The 13274-nt window shown below is 64.3% G+C and overlaps 1 protein-coding gene across 1 annotated transcript in view; it reads left to right on the top strand.

Annotated features, from left to right (window-relative positions):
* The window catches only part of HIP1R (huntingtin interacting protein 1 related), a gene marked incomplete at its 3' end in the record, with an annotated part of 18821 nt that extends 5550 nt beyond the window's left edge, over positions 1 to 13271 (top strand). The window contains exons 3-31 of the mRNA XM_023528146.1: positions 1306 to 1369; positions 1847 to 1989; positions 2314 to 2370; positions 3197 to 3277; positions 3664 to 3740; positions 4045 to 4106; positions 5908 to 6048; positions 6782 to 6839; positions 6922 to 6997; positions 7150 to 7290; positions 7384 to 7445; positions 7661 to 7733; positions 7816 to 8002; positions 8106 to 8194; positions 8280 to 8396; positions 8593 to 8694; positions 8943 to 9137; positions 10085 to 10232; positions 10353 to 10439; positions 10766 to 10873; positions 11032 to 11168; positions 11361 to 11471; positions 11687 to 11745; positions 11999 to 12029; positions 12118 to 12180; positions 12481 to 12581; positions 12705 to 12810; positions 12946 to 13069; positions 13144 to 13271. Of these exons, the coding sequence (XP_023383914.1) occupies positions 1306 to 1369; positions 1847 to 1989; positions 2314 to 2370; positions 3197 to 3277; positions 3664 to 3740; positions 4045 to 4106; positions 5908 to 6048; positions 6782 to 6839; positions 6922 to 6997; positions 7150 to 7290; positions 7384 to 7445; positions 7661 to 7733; positions 7816 to 8002; positions 8106 to 8194; positions 8280 to 8396; positions 8593 to 8694; positions 8943 to 9137; positions 10085 to 10232; positions 10353 to 10439; positions 10766 to 10873; positions 11032 to 11168; positions 11361 to 11471; positions 11687 to 11745; positions 11999 to 12029; positions 12118 to 12180; positions 12481 to 12581; positions 12705 to 12810; positions 12946 to 13069; positions 13144 to 13271 (2928 nt within the window). The remainder of the gene's footprint in view (positions 1 to 1305; positions 1370 to 1846; positions 1990 to 2313; positions 2371 to 3196; positions 3278 to 3663; positions 3741 to 4044; positions 4107 to 5907; positions 6049 to 6781; positions 6840 to 6921; positions 6998 to 7149; positions 7291 to 7383; positions 7446 to 7660; positions 7734 to 7815; positions 8003 to 8105; positions 8195 to 8279; positions 8397 to 8592; positions 8695 to 8942; positions 9138 to 10084; positions 10233 to 10352; positions 10440 to 10765; positions 10874 to 11031; positions 11169 to 11360; positions 11472 to 11686; positions 11746 to 11998; positions 12030 to 12117; positions 12181 to 12480; positions 12582 to 12704; positions 12811 to 12945; positions 13070 to 13143) is intronic.
* Between the last annotated feature and the right edge of the window lie 3 nt (positions 13272 to 13274).

The following is a 13274-nucleotide window of genomic DNA, read 5'->3' as shown; positions in this document are numbered from 1 at the left end:
CAGGCCCAAGGTCAGGTCACAATAGACCGTAAACGAGTGAGGTGGCCTCCATGCCGGCCGGGGCAGCTACTGTTGTTCAGATGCAGAGGCGGGGAGCTTGGGGGCCTCTGAGAGAAAGTGCCAGCACTGGCCCTGGCCCTGCCCAGGGACTGCTGGGGCCTTGCTTCTGTCCGAGTGCAAGTATTTCCTGTTGATTCGCAGCGTGGTGGGGCTCGTGTCCTGGCATGCAGCATCTTGAACCCCTGCTCTGCTGGGCACAGCTCCTTGGCCGGCTGTGGGGGGAAGGGCAGCGTGGGCCCTGGCTAAGGAATTGTGGGAGACCTGGGAGCGTCAGCTGGCCTGGAGAGGCGTCTGCATTTGTCAGGGCCCCATTGTGTCACTCACGGGCAGCTCTTCTCAGCCCACAAACACCGATGTCCCCAGCTCAGTGCTGGGTGGGTGGGTGAGGCTCATAAGACCTGTGCCCAGTAGAGAAATAAAACATCCACAAGTCAGCCCAGGGCCTGAGGTCGTTCCTGGGTGAGGGGGCAGGAGATGACAGTAAACGACAGGAAGTCTCCCTGGTGAGGGAGCAGTCACATCCAGGAAGCCTTCTTGGAAGAGAAGGCATTGAGCTGGGGAATGAGACAAGACTCCAGCAGGTGGCGATGGGAGGGGACCTTCATCAAGGATGCGATTGCCGCTTGCTCAGGACTCAAGTGACAGCAGCAGGTGTGCTACAGGACCCCCCCCCCGCCACCTGAGGGGGGCCACGGTTGCCATCTGCATAGGTGGGAGGGGTGGGTGTGGGAGCTGAGTTGACTTGCCCGCACCCGGGAGGGAGTTTGTGTCATTTCTCCGGGCCCTGCCGCAGCAAGGTGGGGATGACTATTGTCTGTTCGTGGAGTGTCGTGAGGGCTCAGGTCAGACAGCTCCTTCCAGAGGTGAGGCAGGCCAGAGCATGCCGCGGGCGCCCTGCCTGACCGCTTCCCTGGGCCCGGGGGCCTCGCCTTCTGGGGAGAGCTGAGTGCATGCAGATTGTAGACCGGAGGGGGGGCTTCTGCCTCCACAAGCTTTCGTCCTCGTCTCCCAGAGCCCTGAGAGCTCCTGGTGGCTTTGTGGATCAGGCGCCAGCTGCGCTTTGAGCTGCACGTGAGTTCAGAGGCGGGGTTCACGTAGGTTGAGAGAACGCCTGTCCCCGCTCGTGTCCACGTCTGGCGGGAAGAACCGGTCCTGTCTGTGTTGCCCTTTGCCCCGCTGGGGTGGTGTTCCCCAAGAAGGCTGCCTGGTGGGCTTCTGACCTCTGCTCCCTCTGTTCCCTCCCAGGCCATCAGCATCAGCAAAGCCATCAACTCCCAGGAGGTCCCTGTGAAGGAGAAGCATGCCCGTCGTATCCTTCGCTGCCCCCGGCGGGCCCTCTGCCCCTCTGGGGCCCTGGGAGAGGCAGGGCCGGGTGGGGAGGACGTGCACCTGCCCTGCACGGTCACTGACTGTGGTGTGGGAGGGAGCAGCGTGGCGCTGCAGCTGACCCCTGGGGCTTTGTGAAGTCTGCCCTTTGACTAATGAGTTGTGTCCGGTGACCCTGGGCCAGCCTGGCTTGCCTCACGCGGCTCCTCTGAGACTCTGAGTTGTCGCGGGAATGCCATCTGTTTTCTTAGGCTATGGGTCCAGTTGAATTCAAGGGGCATGATCTTGCCTTTGTCTTGCCCTTGGCTGAAAACCGTAGCTCTTGGTGACCTGGGGCGGATGTGGAAGGATGGGGGGAAGGCATGCAGCAGCTGTGGGGTGAGTGTCTGGGTCACCGAGTGCCCCCCTGACTTTCCCCACACTTGAGTCTGCTTCCTGCACTTGGCCTTGACCCTAGTAGGCATCATTCTGGGCACTCATCACGAAAAAGGGGCCTTTACTTTCTGGTCCTATGCCATCGGTCTGCCACTTCCCAGCAGCTCCATCCTCAGCTGGAAGTTCTGCCATGTCCTCCACAAGATCCTTCGAGATGGGCACCCCAATGTGAGTAGCCGCTGCCTGCTGGTCCTGAGGGGGCCAGGTCCCCTGTTCTAGCCACCGCATGCTTCTCAAGACAGGAGGAGGCCTGGGGAGCCTGGGCCCTTCATCTGCTGCCACCTGAGCAGGCCGGCACTCCAGGGGGCGGGAGAGCAGTGTCCCTTTGAAATGAAAGACTGTCCTGCCCATCCCGCTTAGCGGTGGGCTGGCCCGCCTCGCCTGCTGGCCTCCATCCTGTCCCTCCCCGCTCACAGGGCGTAAACGCGTCGGGGCCCCTCCTGCAAGGCCCGGGGTTCTTCATCTTGCTCCCCTGTTCTCCCTGCGCCTCAGGTGCTGCACGACTGCCAGCGCTATCGGAGCAACATTCGGGAGGTTGGAGATCTGTGGGTAGGTGCGGGGCGGGCGCCCTGGCCCCTCGCAGGCCGCACCGTCCAGAGGCCAGCCTGGCCTTCGGGTTCCCTGGCACTCGCGGGGCTGAGCGAGGGCGGCACCCTGTTCTCTCACAGCAGAAGTTAGAGCAGTGCTGTTTGGGGAGGCCGTGGGGCGGGGAAGGAGCCTCGTGAGTCGGGTCGCAGCCTTGCTTTATAAAGCCTGGTACAGGACGTTCCAAACGCGGAACTAGGGGGCCCTCCAGCTCCACAAGTCACCAGCCCGTAAGTCTCTGTGGGTCGGGGAATGTGATAATACCCGAGTCCAGCCGTCTTGGTGGCGGCAAGAGCTGTGTGAGGGGTACCGACTCCCGGCGCCCCCACACCAGCCGCTTTGGATTCTCGGGACTGGAAACCTGTATTTTCAGCAAGCTCCCCACGGAGGAGGCAGCTGGGAGGATGTGGACATGCGGCTGTCAGAATGTGCCTCCCCGGCCGCCGCCAGCATTTTAATAAAGTGTCCCAACCCAGAACTGGCCCGTGGCCCGGGACGAGGAGCTCTCATCACAAGAGTTTCCTTGGCGAGAATGACAAGGAGTAGATTTGAACAAACAGGAGGGAGAGCCGCAGGCTGGAGGGGATTGGCGGAGGCCTGGGGAAGGGAGTCAGCCTTCTGGCGGGCGGAGCGGCGCCTGCTGAGGGAATAGTGCCTGGGTGGGTGGGTGGGGGGATGACACTCGGCTTGTCAGCTCAGCTTCCTGGCCCGCGCTGCAGCATGCGGGGTCCTGTGGGGTTCTCGGGACGCTCCCGGGCAGCGACCCTGACCCCGGCCCCTCCCTCCGCAGGGCCACCTGCACGACCGGTACGGGCAGCTGGTGAGCGTTTACACCAAGCTCTTGCTGACCAAGGTCTCCTTCCACCTCAAGGTAGTCTCCTTGGTGGGGTGTCGTGGGGCTGGGGAGACCCTGGGCTCATCCGTCCACTCCCACAGAGGAGGGTGGGTTCTGTCCTGCCCTGACCTTGACCCAAGGTGAAGGGAGGGATGCTGGGTCGTCATGGAGGTCGGCACCTGAGGCATCCCCAGGGACGCAGGCGCGGGGCTCGGCCTGGCCTTTGGCTCCGCCCTGCTGGACGTCGCGTCCTCTCTCCTGGTCTCCGGGCACTGGCACCCTGCCTCGGCCGGTACCCAGGGCAGACGGCAGCTCCACAGTCTGGGGGCTTCTCCGGCCTCGTCCCCTCCCTTAAAAGCTAGACCTGGTTCTGGGCCAGAGCCAACATGGGCTGCAGTTGAGTGGGGGTGTCCTCTCCACAGCACCCCCAGTTTCCCGCGGGCCTAGAGGTGACAGACGAGGTGCTGGAGAAGGCAGCTGGGACTGACGTCAACAACATGTGAGGCCCTCGGGACGGGGGAGTGGCCCGGCCCGTCTCCCTTCTCCCCCCTCAGTTGCCCTGTTGGTCCCTCGTCTTCTGTGCCCGGGTTCCCGAATGTGGGGGGCTCTGGGGCTGAAGGCGATGTTCCCGGGAGACGAGACGAAAGCTAAAGGGGGTTTGCTTGGGATCAGGCACTTTGAGCTGCAGGACTGTCGTCCTGTGCAGCGGCGTGTTGGTAAACGGTTCCCTCCTCCCCCTGGGGGTCTGGCTGGGGCGCGCCCCACCACTGTGGCTCAGCCTTCTGTCCCTGTTCCCGCCGTAGCTTCCAGCTCACCGTGGAGATGTTCGATTACATGGACTGTGAGCTGAAGCTCTCTGAGTCAGGTGAGGCGCCCGGGTGTCATTCCCCAGGGCGTGGGGTTGGTACCTGCTGCCTGTCCGCCTAACTTCCCTGCTCACAGGCACCTGCCCCGGGGGTCCATGCCCCCACCAGAAATAGGTATGGGGGCCTCCAGGTGCCCCCGAAACACGGGAGAGAGGATGGCAGGCCCCTGCTGGGAACAGTCTCTGCCGTTCCTTCCCCTAAGTGAATCCACCTTTCCTGCCAAGGCGGGAAGTTGGGGGACACCGGGAGATGCCTCTTCAGGGTCCCGGCCCAGGCTCCCCCGGGAAGGGCCACTTTGGACCCTCTTGCCCGTTTTCTGCTGTAAAAGGCCCCTGAGTCATGTGGGACCTCCCAGCCCGGGAACCGGCAGCCCCCGGCCGGGACACGCAGCGCTCCCCCTCCCGGGCTGCAGAGGTGATTGTTTTGGGTGGCAGCTTCAGAATAACTTGTGGGTGACTCACACTTTTCATGGGAGGTTGAGAAGCAAATGCCTTTTTAAGGGAAAATTAGGAGTGAGAAGGAGGTGGATCTGGGCAGCCTCCTGGCTTTCCCGGGCCTGGACTCTGAGGCTGGGCGGTCCAGTGGGCAGCCTGGGGACACCCGCCCCGGACCTGACCAGGGAGCAGCGGGCAGGTGCCCAGGGGTGTGGCTGCCAGCCTGTGTATACCAGGCAGGAGCTGAGTCCTACGGTGTCCTCCCCTGTGCTGCTTTGTGGGGTGGGGGCCGAGTGTGGGCGGGCAGTGGTCCCCATGAGGGAAGGTGGAGAAGGCCCAGGGGCGGTGCCCCAGCTCCGAGACACTGACGTCTTAACGAAGCACAGAGGAGGGGCCCATGGGTGGCCGTGCGATTTCCCTGCTGTGTGGAGGCTCCTGCCTCTCCGTTTGTAGCAGCCAAAGATGGGGGAATGTCTTGAGCGCCCCTCAGTGGAGAAATGGCTGTCTCAAAAAAAAAACAAAATAGTACTTCATGTGCATTTTGATTTTTTTTACAAGGAAAATGTGCTTGACACAATGCGTAATTAAAATTAAGTTTGAAGAAGATGAGGGACGGCACTTAGTTCTTCCTTTGCCACCCCTTCCGTCCCGGGCGTTCTTGTGTTCCCGTGGAGGTTCGCAAATGGGCCAGCCCGGGCGAGGCGAGGGGAGGACCCGGAGCTGGGGGCCCGCCGTTCCGGACCAGTGTCCCGTGCGGGTGCCCCGGCGGCTCTGCCGGCCCGGTGTGCTGCCTGCCCATCGCCGCCGTTCCCTGCACAGACGAGAGGCCCGCCGGGGGAGGCAGCCCCGTGTGTCCCGTTCCCTCCTCGGTTGCTCTGACGGAGGCTTGACCGTTAGGGGCAGGGGCGATCGACCCTGGGTCCAGTGAGGTTTGAGGTCGCCTGGGTTTGCAGAGCCCAGTCCTGACTCTCGACCTTGCTGCTGCCACCACTTGTCCCAGAACTGCCCCGTGAGGCTCTCAGGAAACGCTGGGCCAGCGGGTGGGGTTACTTTGCGTGACCTTGCTGTCACTCTAGCTTGAGGGGGCGCTGGGCCTCGGTCGGGGCAGCCATAGCACACGGGACCCCCATCCACGGAGCGTGCTGGTGTTCGAGGACCTGGGGTCGAGCCCCACTGCATGGCTGGGGGTGGTGAAGCAGGCCACCCATGCTGTCACCCCAGGGTGCTGTGATGACGCCGTGAGGTGATGGCGTGGGGCCTGCGCTCAGCTGCGTTCCACACTCAGGCTGCCACCAGGGCCGGCTCAGCGCCTGCGTCTCCCGGCCCTCCACGCTCCTAACCCTCCTCCTGCCACTCTCCTGTGCAGTTTTCCGGCAGCTCAACACAGCCATCGCTGTGTCCCAGATGTCTTCAGGCCAGTGTCGCCTGGCGCCCCTAATCCAGGTCATCCAGGACTGCAGCCACCTCTACCACTACACGGTCAAGCTCATGTTCAAGCTGCACTCCTGTGAGTCCCCAGCCCTCCCACCGCCGGCCACCCCCACCCCCTGCCCCAAGGTCCCTCTAGAGCCCCAGCGGGCTGTGTTTATGCAGCTTATATTGACCAGCATGTACTGTAACATCAAGAAATTAGTTAGAAGTAACCATGATAAGCTCGTTACCCATTACCATAAATAACATCCTCGTTACAAAGTCAGTTTTCTAGAACAAAGACTCAGGGAGAAGAGGGCCGTAGTTGTACGTGTTTGCCGATCTCTCGAAGGCCCGGCCTGGGAGCGGGGCCGCCCGCCGCCTCTGCACCCAGCCTGATGCTGTGTCTCATGCCACGCGCACTGGCCGGGACCCGTGCGAAAGAGCACTGTGTCTCCGGAGTGTTCAGGAAGGGTCTCGTCCCGGGCCCCACTTTGAGACCTGCTGGCCTAGGGCATACGAGCTGTCGAATGTTAGCACAGGGCAAACTCGGGTCTAACGTGACTTTACAGTGCGCCCCAGGTCTAACGTGACTTTACAGTGCGCCCCAGGGTTTGCTGTGGTCAGGGGGCCGCCTGTCCCGCTCACGGTTCCTTCCCTTGCTCAGCACACCCCCAGCAGGGACCCGGCCAGGTGGCAGCGATCTCTGACCTGTGACAGTTTCTAGAACGTGGAGGAGTGGGAGGGGACGGGAGGGAGAGAATGTGAAGTCCCCATAGCCACCGAGCAGAGAGCAGAGGGGACGCGCGTTAAGCCTGTGCTGCCCCCAGGTCTCCCGGCGGACACCCTGCAAGGCCACAGGGACCGGTTCCATGAGCAGTTTCACAGGTACCAGTGGGGCGGGGCTGCCCGGAGGCGCCTGGCTCCGTGGGCCTGGCTCCCTCGTGACGTCCTGCACCTGTCCCCACAGCCTCAGGAACTTCTTCCGCAGAGCCTCGGACATGCTCTACTTCAAGCGGCTCATCCAGATCCCTCGACTGCCCGAGGTACCGGCCAGGCCGCAGCCCCGGTTCCCCCTCTGGCCCCCGTGCCCTTCGACGCCCCCGGCTGCCTAGCAGGTCCCCAGGTGGACTCTGGGGGCAGCAGAGGGAAGACTCCTTGGGGGGCCACTGAGCAGCTCCCACCGTGGCCTCCACAGGGGCCTCCCAATTTCCTGCGGGCCTCAGCGCTGGCTGAGCACATCAAGCCGGTGGTGGTGATCCCTGAGGAGACCGCCGAGGACGAGGAGCCGGAAAACCTCATCGAGATCGGCACGGGCCCCCCCGCCGGGGAGCCAGCGGTGAGCGGCCCCTCTCCCTGGCTGGGGCTGGCTGGACCTCCCTCCCGCCCTCCCCTGGCCTGGAGCGGGGGTCATCATGTTTCACTGTGGCAGGTGGTGGCCGACCTCTTTGAACAGACGTTTGGACCCCCCAACGGCTCCATGAAGGACGACAGGTGAGGGCCCAGGGTGCCAACCGTGGAGGGGGCTGGGAATGGCCTTCACGGAGCTGTGGTCGGGTGGGGGACACGAACACGAGGCACCCAAGTCCCAGAGGCCTCCGATGAGCCCGTCGGTTCCTGCGCTGGGTCCTCTGATTTTCCTGGTTGTCTGAACTCGAGTGCCAGGACTGTGCGGGCCTCAGAAAGCCCTGCCTGACCTCTGTCCCCAGGGACCTACAGATCGAGACCTTGAAGAGAGAGGTGGAGACGCTGCGTGCTGAGCTGGAGAAGATCAAGCTGGAGGTGAGGGGCGGGGGGTGGGCCGCACCCACCTGCACGCAGGCAGTGCAGGGTCCCCACGTCCCTGTCCTTTCTGCCGCCACAGGCCCAGCGGTACATCACCCAGCTGAAGGGCCAGGTGAACACGCTGGAGGCCGAGCTGGAGGAGCAGCGGAAGCAGAAGCAGAAGGCGCTGGTGGACAACGAGCAGCTCCGCCACGAGCTGGCCCAGCTGCGGGCCGCCCAGCAGGAGGGCGAGCGGAAGCAGGGCCTGCGTGAGGCCGAGGCCGAGAGTGTGTTTGGGGACGGCGGGGGCCGTGCCCGGCGGGAGGGCCCGGTCCCCTGGTGGGGTGCCCCACTGTGCTTGGGGGTCACGGCCTCACCTCTCACCCGCAGAGAAGGCCAGTGCCACAGAGGCACGCTACAGCAAGCTGAAGGAGCAGCACAGCAAGCTCGTGGCCACGCACGCCGAGCTGCTCAGGAAGGTCGGGCCTCGCCCCAGGGGGCAGCGCTGGTGGGCGGGGCACCCTCAGCAGCAGTGCCTGACTGCGCCCTCGTCTGCCTGTGCAGAACGCAGACACGGCCAGGCAGCTGACGGCCAAGCAGCAGAGCCAGGAGGAGGTGTCGCGGGTGAAGGAGCAGCTGGCCTTCCAGATGGAGCAGGCGAAACGGGAGTCTGAGATGAAGGTGCGTCCCTGTGCGCACAGGGCCCTGGCTCTGGAGTCCCCCGGCCCCACCGTGCCCCCGGCCCCACCGTGTCCCCGGTCCCACCGTGTCCCCGGTCCCATTGTTCCTGTGACACACGGTCGCCATGACACACGGTTGCTATGACACACGGTCCTCATGACACACCGTCCCCATGACACTGTCCATCCTGCCCCAGCTGGAAGAGCAGAGCGACCAGCTAGAGAAGCTCAGGAGGGAGCTGGAGGCCAAGGTTGGAGAGCTGGTGCGCGTGCAGGAGGCCCTGAGCCACACGGAGCAGGTGGGTGTGGGGGCACCTGGCATCGGACGGGGCAGGAGTTAGGGTCCTCTTTCCCAGGAACTGGGCCATGCCTAGATGCCACTGGGTTGGTTCAGGGGTTCCTGGGGGGGCTGCTCTGACCCAGTACACAGGGGACACGCAGGAAATGGGAAGTTCAGGGTCTAAGGGGGTTGATGAAGACGGGCCCTAAGGGGGAATGAGGGGCGGGCGGGCCCCTGGACACCCTGCTCACGCCCAGGGCTTCACAGAGCGGCTCAGAGCTGAGCTCGAGGCTGGACTCGCTGAGAGCAGAGAAGGACGCACTGAGCAGCACCGTGCGGCAGCGGGAGGCCGACCTGCAGGTGGCCCAGAGCCTGGTGCGGGAGAAGGAGGCGGCGCTGAGCCAGGAGCAGCAGCGCAGCTCCCGGGAGAGGGACGCGCTGCAGGGGCGGCTGGCGGACAAGGTAGTGCCCCTGTCCCCCCGCCCCATGCGACAGCTGGGCTGCAGACAGTCCGTTCAGACTGCACGAGCCCATGGGTCTTAGTGTGTTCACAGGGCCGTGCGTCCATCTTGTAGTTCCAGAACATTCTCACCACTCCGAGGACAAACCCCCGCCCCCATGAACAGTCTGTCTGCGCCCCCCTCCCCCAGCCCCTGCGGCCTCTGACCCCCGTCCCGTCTCTGTGGGTGTCCCTGCTTTGGACGTTTCATAGACAGGACCGTGTGTGTGGCTGGCCTCTTCCCCTCGGCGTGCGTCGTCCAGGTCCGCCCGTGTGGCAGCGCTCCGGGCCCCCACGGGCCCCCACGTGCCCCCAGCGCTCCAGGCCTCCGGGCCACCTTTTGCTTGTCCTCGGTTGATGAGCATTTGGGTGGTTCCACTTTCTGTCGTGGACGGTGCTGCTGTGAAAATCCGTGCACGTCGTGTGTGGACGTGATTTTGTTTCCCTTGGATGTTTAGCTCCGTTTCACTTTCGGAGGAGCGGCCGAGGCATTTTCCAAAGCAGCCGCTCGGTTTTTCCTCCCCCCCAATGGAGGGGGTTCCAGTTTCCCCACCCCCTCACCAACGCTTCTTGCTGGCTGGCTGTCTTAGCCATCCTGGTGGGGGATGCTCATCGTGGTTGTTATGCGCCCATCCCTGATGGCTGATGACCTTGAGCATCCTACGTGTCCATCCATCGTTTTTTGTGTATCTTGGGAGAAATGCCTGTTCAGATCCTCTGGCTACCTTTTATTTTAATGGGGTTTTATCTCTTTGCTCAGCTGTCTGCTCTACTCCTGAAGGTGCCACAATCCCTGGGGTGGAGCGGGCCTGTCCTTCGACCTCCAACCCAGCGAGGGCCCCAGCTGGGTCCAGACTGGCGCCAAGGGGCTGCCCCGGGCGGGGTCCCTAAACCGCTCCTCCCCTCTCAGGAGTCTCAGGAGCAGGGGCTGCGGCAGAGGCTCCTGGACGAGCAGTTCGCCGTGCTCCGGCGCACCGCGGCCGAGGCTGAGCGCATCCTGCAGGACGCCGTGGGCAAGCTGGACGACCCCCTGCACCTGCGCTGCACCAGCTCCCCAGGTAGGGCTGCCCTCGCAGGTGCTCAGGCCGCCTCCTTCCCGCCCTGCCTGGCAGGGTGGTGCTCACCCCGCCCTGGGGAAGCCAGACTCCACCCCTCACCCCTTCCCCCTGTGCTTGCAGACTACCTGGTGAGCAGGGCCCAGGCGGCCCTGGACGCTGTGAGTGCCTTGGAAAAGGGCCATGCCCAGTACCTGGCCTCCAGGTCAGGTGAGTGCAGGGGACAGGACTGGGCAGGCAGAGGCCACTGGTGGTCGAGTGCTGGTTCCGTTGGCTGTGACTTTCTCCTGCCTTGTGCTCCCCCGTGCCCACCTGAGTCCCAGACCTGGGTTTGGTTCCTGCTCGGCTGCTTTCTAGCTTTATGACCTTGGCCTGGCGCCTTCTCCCCTGAGCCGTCCTCCCCTCATCCGTGAACGGGGCCCTGGGTGCCTGCCTCGGGCTTGCCGGGCACAGGAAATGCCGCCTGCCGAAAGGCACCGACCGGGACTCACTCGGGGGCGGCAGCGTCAGGGTCCCCTTGCTCTCCTCTCCCCCAGACGCCTCTGTCCTGGTGGCAGCCCTGACACACTTCTCCCACCTGGCTGCGGACACCATCGTCAACGGTGGTGCCACCTCCCACCTGGCCCCCACCGACCCTGCTGACCGTAAGTGGGCCCCGGGCTGGTGTCACGGGGTGCTCGTGGTGGACCAGGGAAAGGTGGGGGCCTGCAGACAGGCCCTGGCCTCAAACCCAGGGCTGGGGCGCGTGTCAGGGCTTCCTCCAGGCTCTCAGGCGCTGGCTCCCACGGCCCTCTCCCCCCAGGCCTGGTCGACGCCTGCAGGGAGTGTGGGGCGCAGGCACTGGAGCTCATGGGGCGACTGCAGGATCCACAGGCTCTGCTACAGGCCCAGCCCGGCCTGGTGCGGCCCCCACTGCAGGGCATCCTTCAGCTGGGCCAGGTGAGCTGTGCAGCCGTGGCACCAATCGTGGGCCAGTCTCTGCTGGGGGACGTCTGTGGGATATGGGGCGGGACAGGGCACCCACCCCCAGGCCCCAGAGCCCTGCTGCCCCAGCCTCTTTCCCAGGCTCCCTGCAGGGTCGTTGGGGGTCATGTGTACCCCGTCTGACTGTTGGATGCCTTCCTCTTCCAGGAACTGAAGCCCAAGAGTCTGGATGTGCGTCAGGAGGAGCTTGGGGCCATGGTGGACAAGGAGATGGCAGCCACATCTGCAGCCATCGAGGACGCTGTACGGAGGATCGAGGTGAGGACAGCACGGGGGACCCTCCAGCTCCTGAAGGAGCCCTGGGGGCTGGGCAGGCTGAGTGCAGGTTGTCCCCACCTCAGCACTCGGTCTCCATGTAAAGGACAGACGAGGCCTCCCCTCCCTGGCTCGGTAGCTGTCCCTAGAGGTCTGGCATCCCCCTTCCTCTCATGCCGGCACCCCCCAGCCTGCTCACAGCTCTGTCCCTGGTGCAGGACATGATGAACCAGGCCCGCCACGCCAGCTCCGGGGTGAAACTGGAGGTGAACGAGAGGTGAGCGCACTTCTGCCCCCGGGACGAGGCGGGTTCCCCCGGCCTCCCAGGTGCAGGGCTTCTGCCCTCCCGGCCGCTCAGCTGTACAGGAAGGATGGGGAGCAGGTGCATCCGCCTTTTGGGGCCACATTGCCAAACACCCAGTGTCAGGCCCCATGGTTGTCCACACAGAGGCCAGGCCGCTCCCTGACCATCCCTGTGGCTTCCGGGGCCACACTGCACACTCCTCTCTTTCCCCTGCTCCCTCCCACAGGATCCTCAACTCCTGCACAGACCTGATGAAGGTGAGCGGCCAGCTGGGGCCCCAGAGGCGGGCGGGCTCTGCAGCTGGGATGGCCACCCCAAGAGTGACGTATGTCTCGGTCTTGGCAGGCCATTCGGCTCCTGGTGACAACATCCACCAGCCTGCAGAAGGAGATCGTGGAGAGTGGCAGGGTGAGCTGGGCCTGCAGGTGGGGTCGTTCCCTGTCGGGCAGGCCACACAGCTGGGCCAGCAGCAAGGATCAGTTCCTGGAGGGGACATGACTGCAGGGTCCTCGTCATCCCAGACCGCTCCACCCTGTGGCTTAAGCTGGACGTGAGACACCTGAAGTGCCAGTGATGAGAGACCCCCCCCGCAGTGCACACCGTGTGCCTGGGAATCAGGCAGAGGGGAGAAGGGGCCCCGAGAGCATCCCTTGCTGCAGGTGATGTCATTGACTGTCCGGCCCTGCCCTTCCCTCTTGTCACCACTAGGGGGCAGCCACGCAGCAGGAATTTTACGCCAAGAACTCACGCTGGACAGAAGGCCTCATCTCTGCCTCCAAGGCTGTGGGCTGGGGAGCCACGCAGCTGGTGTATGTCACCCCAGGTGGAGGGGCAGCAGGGAGTGTGATGCTCGGGGTCTGGGGAGGGAGTGTGGGAATGGCCCAGCTCTCCATGGGGTTAGAGACCCAGGCCCTGCCCAACTCTGTCCCCAGGGAGTCAGCTGACAAGGTGGTGCTTCACACAGGCAAGTACGAGGAGCTTATTGTCTGCTCCCACGAGATCGCAGCCAGCACGGCCCAGCTGGTGGCAGCCTCCAAGGTGAGGCCCCGGGATCGGCTCGGCTCGCCTGCGGCTCCTCAGCTCCTGGCTGTGGTGGACACGCTGCATGTGGCTGGGGGACCAAGGGATGGGGGCGATCCCAGCCCGCCCTGACTCTCCCCCACGCTCCCCCAGGTGAAGGCCGACAAGCACAGCCCCAACCTGAGCCGCCTGCAGGAGTGTTCGCGCACGGTCAACGAGATGGCTGCCAACGTGGTGGCCTCCACGAAGTCCGGCCAGGAGCAGATCGAAGAAAGAGGTGAGTGCCGGGGCCCTGGTCGTGGCTGGGGGGTGGGGCAGGCGCCCAGACACTTACCCCCTCTCTGGCTACAGACACCATGGACTTCTCTGGCCTGTCCCTCATTAAGCTGAAGAAGCAGGAAATGGAGACCCAGGTAGGTGCCCACACCCGCAACACTGCCCCCTGGCCCCCTCGGTGCACGGTGGCCTCCGTGTCTGTCCCT

This window comes from Pteropus vampyrus, unplaced genomic scaffold (genome assembly GCF_000151845.1).
Source record: "Pteropus vampyrus isolate Shadow unplaced genomic scaffold, Pvam_2.0 Scaffold23, whole genome shotgun sequence".
Taxonomy (NCBI): domain Eukaryota; kingdom Metazoa; phylum Chordata; class Mammalia; order Chiroptera; family Pteropodidae; genus Pteropus; species Pteropus vampyrus.
This window is presented reverse-complemented; position numbering and strand designations above follow the sequence as displayed.